Genomic DNA, 14,504 nt, shown 5'->3' with positions numbered 1-14,504 from the left:
ATGACATAAGACTTCCATCCGACATCCGATATCGGATCGGGCAATGTGAAAACGCTGTAAGAGTAACCGTGGTGTGATGGCCGGCAGGACGCCGCTGCACCTGCCGGGTCCGGAGCGCAAGCCGGCGCTGTCGCCGCGGGGACCCCTGGCCGACTCCGCGCCCATCTTCCACCCCGACCTGGTGAGTACTACTACGTTGTTCACTGCCAGTTCGTAACCCTTATTATAAAAGGCATGAGGTCCACCGATGGACAGTTAAGAGTGTTGCTGTTTGTACGACCAAAGATAGATATAACTCCGTAATAGATGGATACAGTCTAAGGAAAAAACGTGCCTCGAAAATCACGAAAATTTGATTCTCGTTCAGAGGGCGCTACTAGTTTTGGCCTACAGTCGTATAGATGGCGTTGACGGTTTCGTTTGTTATTTAACAATTTTAACGCATATCAGTGAAAGAACATGGGTCAAAATCATAAAAAATAATTAATGCAAATAAAAAAAAATCATTTATCTATATTTAAATACATTCTATCGTATTTTTATAAATCTTCATTTTTAGTTTTAAAGTGTGTCGACAGATGGCAGTGAATTTACTGGGGTTACAAAATTTACTATGACAGTACCGCTCTAGTAGAAGTTACTCTATGGTACGACGAACGACACCAGACCTCCCTCGCGTTAATGGCCCGGCGGAGACCCATCTCTATCTGTCTAATTATCTCATTGTATCACTTACCAACAATATATTTACATTTACATTAAATTCCTGTGTCCCGTTGCCAATTTAAGGGTGCTTGCATGAATTTTGTTTGACAGATGCAGGAGCGAGTGCCGCCTTTACTACCTCGCAACAGTACAACTAGCAATACGCACACCTCGCACTCACCGAAGGGCAAACCCGAAGCGCACACACGTAAGTTTATTTTTCTACTCCGTACTTTTATTTGTCATATAAAGGGTCGTGCACACATCTTCAAAACCCTGCCTTATAGTTGTCAAGACAAGTCTTTAGTCTATTCCCCAAAAACGCATTTGTGCATACACACAGTATTGAATACATCCCGACGTTTCGAACCCTTTACAGCTTCAGCTTTTCAGCGTTTGAAACGTCGGGATGTATTATAAATTCAATATACGCGATATAATCCGTTTTCATAGTTTTATTTCATGAGTAACTATCGCGGTAACCGAAGACAATATTACACACAGTATCTTTTTGGCACTTTTAAAAATATTGTATGAAATAGATTGTTGCCAACCTTATTTTTACATATCTCTGACAAATAAGTGAACCATAGACAGGTTTTTTTTATTTCCTTTTTTTAATTCTCCAACAGAAGTGTCTCAGATTATACTATTTAAAATAGGTAGATACCGTAGGTAGAAGTCCACTAGATGACAAGAAGAATATTTGTTAGAAAACTGTCAACTACCTTATTCAGTGACCACAAAACATATGGCGCATTACAACGCCGTCTGTTTCGGCTGTCAAACTAAGGGGCACGTTTATTAGGCTTTTCCTCTATTATAATCAATAACTGTTCGCTGCGGCAGTTTGCATAACTCGTAATTAAATTAACCATAGTTTGTATCGGGTCTTTCGGCCTAGTGGTGCAGTGAGCGTGTTAAACCAATGCAATGTCCTCGCTAATGATGAATGTGTCCGCAGCGGCGCCGGAGCCGGAGCGACGCGCGCCGCCCTCGCCGCTGGCCGCCCGAGACCGCGCCAGGTAACCCACACCCACACCCTCACCACACCCACACCCTCACCACACCCACACCCACACCACACGGACACCTACACACACCTTATTATTCTAATTATAACCTTACCGTCAACTGAATGAATGAAGGTGAATAGGGATGGCTGGGGTGAATAAGGACAAAACTTAAAATGTGATTTACCTGACAATTTCTTAATAATTACCCACACAAATTGTATCATACAAAATCTACTATAATTTTCTATCGAATGGTACAATTTGTGTAAGTATTTTTTAATAAATTGTCAGGTAAATCTTTGTTTTTGCACATTTTAAGTTTTGTCCCTATTCACCCTAGCCATCCCTATTCACCGCGGTTGACGGTACCAAAAAATTATTCGAACATTTAATAATAATAACATCGAACATTTAAAACAAAAAACTGTTGAGACGCCTGAATAATTTTAAGGTTATAAAATAATTATTGTATGTATGCAAGAAACGTATTTATGGGTCTTCGCTGCCTGATAATAAATGATTTTTGATTTGGTTTAAAAAACATAACATAAAATGTTTTGCTCGTTTATGGATTACCAGTAATTTATGTTATTACTAAAACTTTGTTTTGTTTCTCGTTTTAAGTGATTTATAATTTTAGAGAAATAATTATATTTGAACTGAAAAATACCTACATTCTAATCACAATTCAAAACAAAAACATGCTATCAGAAAGTATCGTGTTCCAGCCAAAATATTGGTCATCGGCGCGCACGTCCGTTGGCATCTGGCTCTCACTGCCCTGTATCAACTTACATCTATATGAAATACTACCTTCTGCCCGCAACTTTGACTGCGTGTTTTTATATTAAAGGAAAAATGAAAAAATCACTAACTCGAACAAGACTCGAACTTGCAACAATTGGAACACCGGTCCAATCGCTACTACCAACTGAGCTGCGGACGCTTAGGTGAAGCCGCCATGTTACGGAATTTCATTGGAACTAAATTTTTCATACTATACTGAACTGTCACCGCATACATGAGAATAAACAGCGCCCTCTTGACAACGATCACATATTTCTGGTCGGGTTTTACCAGAGTGTGCGAATATTTCCATTCCTTCCTTTATGCTTACACACCGCGTAGCAACAGCTTCCCGTTCTATTTGCCGGAGTAAGAGATTTTTTTCCATTTTATCTTTAGTAAAAAAAATGTAGTATCGCTCGCAGACGTTTCTGCTTGATTAGTTTCGTCTGCGAGTATGATGATGATGACAAAAACTATCCTATGTCCTTTTCCGGACCTAAAACCATATCCATGCGAAATTTCATCTAAATAGCTTAAGCGGGTTAAGCGTAAAAAAGTAACATACAGACAGAGTTACTTTAGCATTCATATTATTCGCTTTTGCCCGCGACTTCATCTGCTTGGAATTAGTAATTTTTTAGCTTATTTTTTATCCTGAGTTTTTATGGATTCCACATACAAGTTTCATGTGGTGGAAATTTATAGTGGACCAATTTGGGGGTGAAAAACGGATGGATTTAAAAGCAGATTTGTTTAAAAATTAAGGTACCCAAATTACTTATTGCACGCAGACGAAGTCGCGGACAATAGGTAGTACATACTAAACAGGGTGAGTTAAATAAAAGCTTGTAATGAAAGTGCGTAATAGATTATACAACACATATCATGTTATCACATATGTCTGCCAGACTGTCTGTCTTTTACGTTTTGTCCGCTCTCGAGGTACGTCCGTTGTTTTGTTATTGTAAATTTTCGTGATTTTATAACGTTTAATACTTACAGTTAAGAGGCCGTAGTCGATTTTGGAGCAAAAATTTTAAATTGATAGATTTAGTCGTTGAAATTATACACGTTTTGTTACGTAATATCTAAATAACAAGTATTGGTTTCTATTAGCACGTCTTCTCATCTTGCCTTTTAATAATGAGGTCACAAGCGTGCGTCTCCGGTAATATATGAACAGAAGGCGCAGTTTTTAAAAATTCATCAAAAATGTATGGTGGTAAATTATACAAATTGATGTATAAGAATAGTTTCAACAAATGTTGTAGATTGTTTAAGTATCAAAATTACGTTGAAATTAAGTCGATTTTCAAAGATATTGTCACTTGTTTTAAAGTAATTTCTGGAGAAAATTGATTTCGTCTAACTTTCATTTACACTACTTCAAAGTCATAATAATAAAAATGTAGTCTGATAAACGTCAAGTACAGGATATGTGTAATACAAAATTACCATGTTTAGCCGTCCAAACTTTACGAAATTTACAAATAAGAGCGACAAAATCAGTGCTTTACGCGCGTTTACCTAAACGCCCATCAGAAAAGCAAACATTACTAATTTAGTGAGTCTGTTTTCAACAAATTGATCTGATAAAAGGTAAGATAAGAAGACGTGCTAATAGAAACCAGTACTTGTTATTTCAATTAGGTAACAAAAGGTGTACAATTTCACCGACTAAATCTATCAATTTTAAATTTTTGCGACTAAAATCGACACCGGCCTCTTAAATAGGTAGTAGATTTAAGCGGATAGTGGACTACTGGTTTTCTATGCAAACGTGGACTACCATTTTGATATTATGGACATTATGGAAAATATTTGTACACAATTTATTGTATATGAACCACAGCTATGCACGTTCGTTTGTTTTTTTTATAATTATTATAAGAATTTAAAGCCTTTAAAAATTTGTATGGTTTATATTTTTCTATCCTAATTCTTATAATAATCAATAAATTGAGAAAAGTCAGACAAAGGGGGCATAGAGGTATGGTTATACATATACATACATCAAATTTTCTATAATGTTAATATCTAGAGGAAAATGGGGACTACGTTTGTAAGGAAAAAAAATAACGACGGGCCTGCTTTGGCGCAGGTATCTTACAATCCAATCATCCCGGTATTGTATTAAAAAGACAGATACCGTTAACCGGGGTGAATAGGGATGGCTGGGGTGAATCAGGACAAAACGTAAAATGTGATTTACATGTCAGTTTCTTAAAAAAATGTCACAAAAATTATATCATACGATTGAAAATTAGTCGATTTTGTATGATACAATTTGTGTGGGTATTAAAAAAAAAGTCAGGTAAATCACTTTTAAGTTTTGTCCCTATTCACCCCAGCCATCCCTATTTACCCCGGTTGACAGTATATTGAATATTTACAAGTAGTCGCACTGCCATTTAAGTATCTGGGATATAAAGTGAAGAGGAATTGCTGATGAAGATCAAAAAACGTGGCAATCCGTTTTATGAAGTCGGTAATTTGAAGCTTTTCTATATTAAAAGTGTTAGGGTGTTGCCATTAGGGAATGCAAACCGGTTTTTAATTGTATGAAAAAAACCGGTCAATAACCGGTTATTAGCCGTAATTTCATACAAATAAAAACCGGTTTGAATTCCCTAGTTGCCATATATTAAACGGTTGTATTCCTCCCCAGACTGCCGGGCATGTCGCCGAAGCGGTCCCCTGCGCCGGCGCCGCCCTCGCCGCCCGCCTCCGCCTTCAGCTTCCCCGCCCCCGCCCCCGCCCCCGCACCCGGCACGCCCACGCACGAGCCTGTGTGTGAGTATCGCTAGTGTCACACTAGCCCCCCCGCCCCTTTTAACCCCCTTATAGGTAAAGTCACAGGTGTATATAACTTGTTCAAAAATATACATTTTTTCGCCTATAGGCAGGATGGCTTAAAAATAAGTGCATTCCCGTTGCCAGGTAGGTTTTGGGATTATACTGAGCAACTTTTACTATGGGACCAACCACGAAATCCCGAAAAAAAAATTAACCCTCCCATAGAAAATGGACCAATGGAATGGATGGATTTTTCGCGATTTCGTGGTTGGTCCCATAGTAAAAGTTGTTCAGTATAATCCCAAAACCTCCCTGGCAACGGGAGTGCACTAATTTTTTAGCCACCCTGTATAAGAGCTAAAACATGATTTAAATGTTTGCACTCATATTTTTACATTTTGACACTGGGAGCCGGGTGGTGTAGTGGTTAGGACGTTAGTCATGGAAGCTGAAGTCGGTTCGAATTCGGTCTTGGCAACCGGAGAAAGTGAATTGTGTATACTTTGAAGAAAAATCCGTTTAGTCAAATAAATATTTGTCAAATTAAACATTTATCGAAGTTAATGTCATTAACGGGTCTAACGCGATTAAATTTCATTATTTTACCTTTTTACGATCCAGAGGCCGTGAGTTCAAGTCTCACCCAAGGCAGTAGTTTTTCCACTTTTAAATTTATTCTAAGCTTCATAGCATCGTTCGCGGTCGCAGACGTTACTACTTGTAAAAAAATAAAAATTTAAACGCATGATCGTTTTCCACAGCAGGGGGAGGGACAGGGACAGGGACAGGGACAGGGACAGGGACAGGGTCCGGGTCCGGGGCGGGCTCGTGCTTGTGCGGCACGCCGCCGCCGCTGCCGCCGCGCCGCCCGCGCGACCCGCCGCCCACACCCGCGCTGCAGGTAACTACTCTCACACTAGTCTCTACTAGGGCTTCCAAATACCGGACCTTTCGCAATACCGGTATTGGCAACTTCAATACCGGGATCCCGGGATTTAAAAAAAATAGGAACCAAGTAAGTTTGAAATAAAAATACCAAATTTTAATCAAATTCATTTTTATTTTGCATGCGTGTTACAATATATAGTATTTTTAACAATGATATCACTTAATAATAAACCTCTTTTTCTCTTTATTGAGAAGTTTCTGCACTTGCAGCTCAATCGAATACATAAACATTTTTAGTATAATAGGTACAATGATTTTCTAACATAAATAAAGTAGCACTTACAGTGAATTGTATAAAAGACAACATCTTAACTTCTAAAGATTGGCTAAATCATTGTACTAAAATTTACTTAAAATATACCTACTAATTTTATTTGTTTAAGCTAATCTGTAAGGTTAATATAATTGAAATGCAAAATAAAATAAATTTTAAAATCAATAATAATAAGCAAAATCCCCACTTGTAATGTAATAAAAATTAGTCTAAACTCGAAACACGCACACATTTAAACAAAAATTCAAAATTCAAGTTCTAAGACCCATAACGGTTGTTTTTTTTTTTATAAATTCAAATATTAAACAATCTTACAAATACAATTTAAAATCAAACTTTTTTGTTCGTCAATGTCATTGAATATTAATTTTGTTTATTATTTAAATAAAATTATCTATTGTACTTAAGTATTTAAATAAATAAATCCACGTGGTATATTTCTCTCTTCGGAAGAAACATGACATGAGCTATAAACCATCTCGTAATTTGATCTTCATCGAGTATATCTAATAAACAAAACAAACTTATATTGACCGGGATATAGACCGTGATTACCTTTTGTATTATTTGTGAGCTCCCGATATTTCGACGCAGTTACATGCATCATGTTCACGGGTGACTGAAGATAGCGGGTGGGTGTCAAAGTTGTGTAGACAGCGCTCTGTCTACCCTCATTCTTGCGCGTCGGCTGCATTCACTTTCAACGTTACCAACGGTCGCATTCACACTTGTTGGTCCGGTCGCGTTCGCACTCGTTGGTCTGTCCAAACACACTACACTCACGGTGTCACTACGCGTGTTTGATTCGGATATCACTGGTTTTTTACACAAACAAATCACAGGATTCCACACATTTGACAGTTTAAACCCATCTTCACGATTGAAATTTTTGTATTTGTGAATTTCAACGGCTTCTCTTACCAATCTTGGTATATAGTGGCGTTCTGTCGAAATTACCTTGGGACTATGCAACTCGATCCAGTGATTTGTACCCGACTCAAGGAGATGCTGAGCAATAGCTGACTTGCGAACGTCATTGTTCTTGACCGCAGCAATGTGTTCTTTAAGTCTGCAGGCAATAGTGCGTTTGGTCTGCCCAATGTACGAACTACCACAGCTGCACTCAACTTTGTATACACCAGGTTTTTCCAGGGGAAAATTGTCTTTAGGCGACCGCAGAAATCAAAACTAATAAACAAATAATATATCTATAGGGATATATATACACTAGCAGCGTCAGCTCATATACCAGTGCGTGTACCGTGATATGAGCTGACGAGGCAAAGCCCGCGGACCACATACGGGCCCCGCCAGAGCCAGTCCCGCCTTAACCACCGATGTTGTAACATTCATTTGTAATTGTTAAATATAGAAAGTTCATTATATTCAGGTATATTATTTATCACATAAATATCCATAGGTACTTGCATTGTTGTGAGATACACATAAACCACAGCCCGCGCGAAACTACATATAACTACAGCATAGCTTATATCTTACGTACACATCACTTCACGTTATAAGAACTGTACGGGTTGTACATCTGAGCTGATATGATTCTTGATCTTGATGGTTGATTGATATCTTGATGGAAACACTGATTTAGGTATATTTATTTATTTAATCTTTATTGCACAAAAAAAAACCTTACAGTACAAAAGGCGGACTTAATGCCATAAGGCATTCTCTACCAGTCAACCTTAAGGCTAAGCAGAGAAATTGTGGGCGGTGCTACAAATACAACAGCAAAAATAAAATAAAAATAACATATAATCACACATATATAAATATAACATACATATATACTATATATAATATATATATAAATAACGACGAGACCCATTATGAAACTAATAAAAATACACTAAGAAACTTTCTTTCCGCTAGCATAGAAAGCATAGAGTATATGTCTTTATATATAACCAAGGTATATAATGAGTACTAGCTAGGAGCACGTATGTACGTAAACTGAAATATAAATCGAATTAAAGCGTAATCGCATAAACAGCAATCATTTATTATATTAAATGCTGACGCGAGAAATGTGCGATGCTCTCATTGTACATATTCCCCGCCAGGAGATGAAAAGTTGATAAGAGATGCTGAGATATTTTTATATACTTAAAACTGATTGTTAGAGTGAAATAACATTTAAGTGGAATGAAATTATTTGATAGAAGTAAATCCCCTAAACATAGAAGTATTTGTAGAGTTGAGCGCAGTTGCCGCTACGCGATGATCTTGTTTCTCGGGGGGTTGTCCACTGTGATTGTGCTCGGTCGCTGATGGAATGGAGCTGCGCGATGTGGATGACGGTCCGCAACCGAGGTTGGTCTGCAACCACTCTCCCGGGGGGCGGCGGCGGCAGCGAACGAAGGGGTGAGCCGCGACGAGTTGACGGCGTCGAATGTCTACACCGTTACCGAACCACGTCGCGTGTGCAAGACAGAGAATGCTGTCAAATCGTAAAACGAGAGGAAGACGAAAGATCTATGGGCGCAAAAATTAAATAATCATTTATTTTCAGGCATGGCCCATATAAGTGTTAGTAACAAAAAACTTGATTATTTTAAACCGGGAGACTCAAACATATTAGATTATTTTAAACCGGGTCACTCACGTATTATTAAGTCGAATAGCTCGACATGTTTCGGTCCAATTTACGACCTATTCGACTTAATAATACGTGAGTGACCCGGTTTAAAATAATCTAATATGTTTGAGTCTCACGGGAGTTTTATAGTTAAAATATATAGGACAATACAATACCGCAAGCTTCGCCAAAGCAAAGCTTCGTGGTGATGCCGTATTATAACGTTTCGATGGGTAGTTTACGTTTGTTTTGTATATTTTGTGAGTTAATAAAAATACCGGGATCCCGGTATTTCAAAAATAAATACCGGTATTGAAATCTACCATAAAAAAAGGCGGGATCCCGGTATTGGAAGCCCTAGTCCCTATCCCTACCGACCCTGCCTACATGGCCTCCCAAGCAGGTCGAAAATTAATGATGAATTACCAAAAACGCTGAAATTACTTTTCTTTTATTTAAATATAATACCTTTTCACGAAGTTTCAAACTCCTATCATAAAATAAAACTTGAACGCCATACAAACGTTCAACCCCTTTTTAACCAAAACTCGCTTCTTATTTCTTGTACACTTTATAAATGCAACCTAGTGTGCAAATTTCAACTTTTTAGCTTTTGTAGTTTCGGCTGCGTTGATGAATCAGTCAGTCAGTCAGGACACACGCATTTATTAACCGACTTCAATTTCATAGAAGGAGGAGGTTCTGTATTCGGTTGTGGCAATTTTTTTTTTAATGTATTTTATCTAATATAGATAATATCTTCGTGTAGTACCGTTGTTTATTAAAATGTCCCCTTTGTCTCTCAGCCATCATCAATACCGAGCACAACTCCACCGGCACCGTCGTCAGGCGGCTCCGCCCCCGCGCGCACGCCCTCCTCCTCCGCGGCGCCCCCGCCCCCGCCGTGCTCCTCCGCGGCGCCCCCGCCCCTGCCGCCGCGCCCCGCCCCCGCGCCCGCGCTGCTCCGCCCCGCGCACTCCGCCATACTGCAGCGGAGACACAACACGTGAGTAAAAATGTGGTATTTTCTATAAAAAGGGACCTTATTGCCGATGGCACTTACGCCATTATTAAAGATGCTCTGATATAATTACAATGCTCCGCGACGCTGTGCGGCGTAAGCGCCATCGACAATGAGGTCCCTTTTCATAGAAAATGCCACAAATACTTTATGATCTGTTTTTACATTGATTACTGTTAAATGCGAGTACTATAATAAACTAAGGAAACGCCATAGCAGTATGTTCTTTCCAAAAATATATTTACTTCCAAATATTCGTATCGTCCTCATTAATGGGTCATTTTTAGGGTTCCGTACCCAAAGGGTAAAAACGAGACCCTATTACTAAGACTCCGCTGTCCGTCTGTTTGTCACCGGGCTGTATCTCATCGGCCGTGACAGTTGAAGTTTTCACAGATGATGTATTTCTGTTGCCGGTATAACAACAAATATTAAAAACAGAATAAAATAAATATTTAAGTTGGGCTCCCATAGAACAAACATGATTTTTTTGCATTTTTGCGTAATGATACGGAACCCTTCGTGGCCGAGTCTGACTCGCACTTGGCCGGTTTTTTTTTAATTATGTTATATTTTTTTTCATTTTTCTTAGATTCAGATAAAATTTGGTGGATAGACAGAGTTCCTTATTCTGTACAACATAAGCGCAATTTCACTGTATGTCCTACAAAATCTTCCACTGAGTTACGGAAGACGTATGGAATTTTCCGTAACTCAATGGGAATTTTCTTACATTTTTTTTCGTCCCAAATGTGGATTTCGTGTTTATTCCGACCAGAATAAGGAGCTTTTCAAACCTACAAATTATAATTAAAATCTTTAAAAAAAATCAACAAAAAATAATTAAAAATGGCCCTAATATCGTTCTTAAAACAACCGTTTCCCCCACAGCTCCAACCCTAGTACGGGCGCCCCGCGCCTCCCCCCCAAGCCCCCCTCCGCGCGCCCCTAGCGCCCGCGCCCGCGCGCCGCGCGCTGCACGCTGCGCGCCGTCGCGCTGCCCGACGGCTCCGTCGAGCTGCACTACACCTGCGACACGCTGTGATACCTACTCACCTCATCACACTCCGAAGGTGCCGTCGTCATAGTCATATGGGGCTAGGTTGTCACCTCTGAGCCTATAGCGTCTAACGTCTCTGTCGAGATGCACTACACGTGCGACACGCTGTGAATCTATGTGGCACAGGAGGCTGGCTCATCATACTCGGAAGGTGCTGTCGTCATAGGGCAATATGGGGCTAGGTTGTCACCTCTGAGCCTATAGCGTCTAACGTCTCTGTCGAGATGCACTACACGTGCGACACGCTGTGAATCTATGTGGCACAGGAGGCTGGCTCATCATACTCGGAAGGTGCTGTCGTCATAGGGCAATATGGGGCTAGGTTGTCACCTATGAGCCTATAGCGTCTAACGTCTGTCGAGATGCACTACACGTGCGACACGCTGTGATACTACGTGACGTGGCACAGGAGGCTGGCTCATCATACTCGGAAGGTGCCGTCGTCATAGGGCAATATGGGGCTAGGTTGTCACCTATGAGCCTATAGCGTCTAACGTCTCTGTCGAGATGCACTACACGTGCGACACGCTGTGAATCTATGTGGCACAGGAGGCTGGCTCATCATACTCTGAAGGCGCCGTCGTCATAGTCATATGGGGCTAGGTTGTCACCTTGAGCCTATAGCGTCTGACGTCTCTGTCGAGTTGCACTACGCGTGCGACACGCTCTGATACTACGTGGCATGAGCGGCTGGGCCACACTCTGTGACACCAGTGGTGAATCCAGGATTTTAAGAGGGGGCTTAAACCCAATAAATTTAGGTACGGACTTAATAATGTGTATGCAGGGACTTAGATGCTTCTGAGGGGCGCTTGAACCCCTTAACTACCTAAAACCGCGCCTAAACGGTCTACACATGCGACACGCTGTGACATCACTATATGTAACGTTTTCAACCAAAAGGTACCACACTGTCGTTGTCGATAAGGTTGATTTCTAATTGAAGCTATATGGAAATAGCGCCTTACTGACAAGCGACAATAAGTACCCTTTTAGTTGAAAATGGCACATATGGCACGCTCGGCTAGGCCATCATCCCCAAGTGCCGTCGAATCAACATATTACAATACAAATCCTCTTTATTGCACAGGCTTAGAATAAATGTACACGGAAACACAAATAATACATGGAGACAGAGGTAAACAACAGGCGGCCTTATCGCTAAAAAGCGGTCTCTTCGTTTAGTAGAGAAATGGAACTCAGCAACACGACAGATACCATCGGGGCTAAGTTGTCACTTCCCCGAGCCCGTAGCGGCTGCATTGAAACGGTCTACGCCTGCGACACGTGACGTCACTACATGGCACTGACAGGGTAAGGATCCCTTTTGTAAGGGTCACAGCCCCCTTTGGTGGTATTCCATTCTACCGGGCTATTATGTATTTCACTCTTCATTCCGCAGGCCAAAAATAAGTACTCCGTAGTTTGGAGATCTCTGATATGGGGCTACTAGGTGGCATGGGACTAGTCTAAAATCATTAAAGTAAGGATGCTAAGCGCCAGAGCCCGGAATTTTGGACACAAAACAAAACTGTCGCAATCTTGCTAGAGTTAGAAACATTTTTTATCGATATCGATAGTTGTGTAATAGAAGAAAAATACAGTCAAAAAAATGGATCATTTGTTATCCTACAATAAAGAAATTTAATTTAAATAACAATATTTCAAAAAAAAAATTGTGAGTTTTGTATAAATTTATATACAAACAGACACAATTAGTATACATAAATGGCTTTATAGTGATAAACGAAACTGTTTACTGCCAGAGAAGTTTGAGAAATTAATGATAATGATTATCTACTCCTCCCAGGTAGCATTTATACGTCATTATGACGTCAGCGACGTCATAATGATGTCATGGCGACGTCATAATTACGTCTATATGACGTCGCTGACGTCACTTTGCTACCTGGGCTATTAGTATCACTGTCACAAACCAAATATAATGTCATGTGCTGTGCTCTGTGTACTGACGTAATAGATTTCGAATAAGAAATTGCATCTGTTTCTATATAATTTTACAAAAATCTTACGTAAATTTACTTATTATTATTATTTTTAATTGGTGGACCGTTTTTTCTCTTATTACCCAACTATCGATATCGATAAAAAGATGTTTCTAACTCTAGCAAGATTGCGACAGTCTTTTGTTTTTGTTAGCGTCCTTACTTAATTTATAGGAACGGCCCAAGTGCTAACAATAGTAACAATATCTAAATGTGACGTTTTCAACCAAAAGGTACCACATTGTCACTTGTCGATAAGTTTGATTTCTAATTGAAGCTATATCTAAATAGCGCCTTACTGACAAGCGACAATGGTTTTGGTTGAAAATTGCACAAATATTGATTTGAATACATATACCAGCCATTCTCAGTGAGCTCCGCGGACCCCTAGGGCTCCGTGTTGGGGCTCCGCGAGGATACTTGTAATAGTTGTAATAATAAGAAAAACGAACCAGCTAAGACTATAGGTATATCTGGTCCACAGTGACGAACGAAATTTTTCAATTTGGGGCTCCGTCAAATATTTCGCTTTCCAAAAGGGTTCCGTCACCCAAAAAGTTAGAACCGCTGACCTATACGGCTAAAAATAGCTCCGAACTGATAAACTTAATAGAAACTTTGAAATACTTATTTACGATACAAGTGCGGAAATTCGCAAAAGAGAAAATTTGAAACGAGTGGCGATAAATTAAAACACTACCGCAGGGAGTGTTTTAAAGCGACACGAGTTGCGTATTACCTATTCGCACGTGTATCGTACAACGTTTTACAGTACATATTGCCCTTTAAACTTTCCACATATGTACGAAAAGTGCTGTTTTACGCACTAGTGCTAGAAAGTAGCACCATATGTACTGTAAAATATTTTGTCTTGTGGTAGCCACTTGCTCCTATCTGTACAGCGGACTGCAAAATTGCATGGACACATTATGAATTCATACGACGAGGTATAATCGGCATCTTCTCAAATAATTTTTTCGCCAGACCCTAATCTGTTAAACAAAAGCCTTTGTTATTAAACATATTAATAACGGGTCACTCACGTATTTTGAGCAAGCAACCACAACGCAACGCAAGCTCCTGATAACGCTCCTCGGTACGGAGTGAAACATGTCGAGCGTTTTCGACTTAAAACACGTGAGTGACCCGTTATTAATATGTTTAATATGTCTGTGTCTCACGGAAGTGCGCGTGCCCATTGTTGGTGAGCGCGTGGCCATTGTGTATCAGCGAATGGCCACGCGCTCACCAACAATGGGCACGCTCACAAATGGAACAAAGGCTTTTGTTTAACAG

General features: G+C 39.9%; 1 protein-coding gene across 1 annotated transcript in view; it reads left to right on the top strand.

Moving 5' to 3' along the window:
- The window catches only part of LOC134753453 (protein son of sevenless), a 57,720-nt gene extending 46,533 nt beyond the window's left edge, over window positions 1-11,187 (top strand). Inside the window, exons 28-34 of the mRNA XM_063689327.1 lie at window positions 88-181; window positions 817-913; window positions 1,670-1,730; window positions 5,179-5,301; window positions 6,068-6,207; window positions 9,928-10,127; window positions 11,095-11,187. Coding sequence (XP_063545397.1) covers window positions 88-181; window positions 817-913; window positions 1,670-1,730; window positions 5,179-5,301; window positions 6,068-6,207; window positions 9,928-10,127; window positions 11,095-11,187 — 808 coding nt within the window. The remainder of the gene's footprint in view (window positions 1-87; window positions 182-816; window positions 914-1,669; window positions 1,731-5,178; window positions 5,302-6,067; window positions 6,208-9,927; window positions 10,128-11,094) is intronic.
- The last annotated feature ends 3,317 nt before the right edge of the window (window positions 11,188-14,504 follow it).

The sequence above is a fragment of the Cydia strobilella genome, chromosome 27 (assembly GCF_947568885.1).
Source record: "Cydia strobilella chromosome 27, ilCydStro3.1, whole genome shotgun sequence".
Classification (NCBI taxonomy): Eukaryota; Metazoa; Arthropoda; class Insecta; order Lepidoptera; family Tortricidae; genus Cydia; species Cydia strobilella.
Note: the sequence above shows the minus strand (reverse complement) of the source record. Positions and strands in the feature narration are given on the sequence as shown.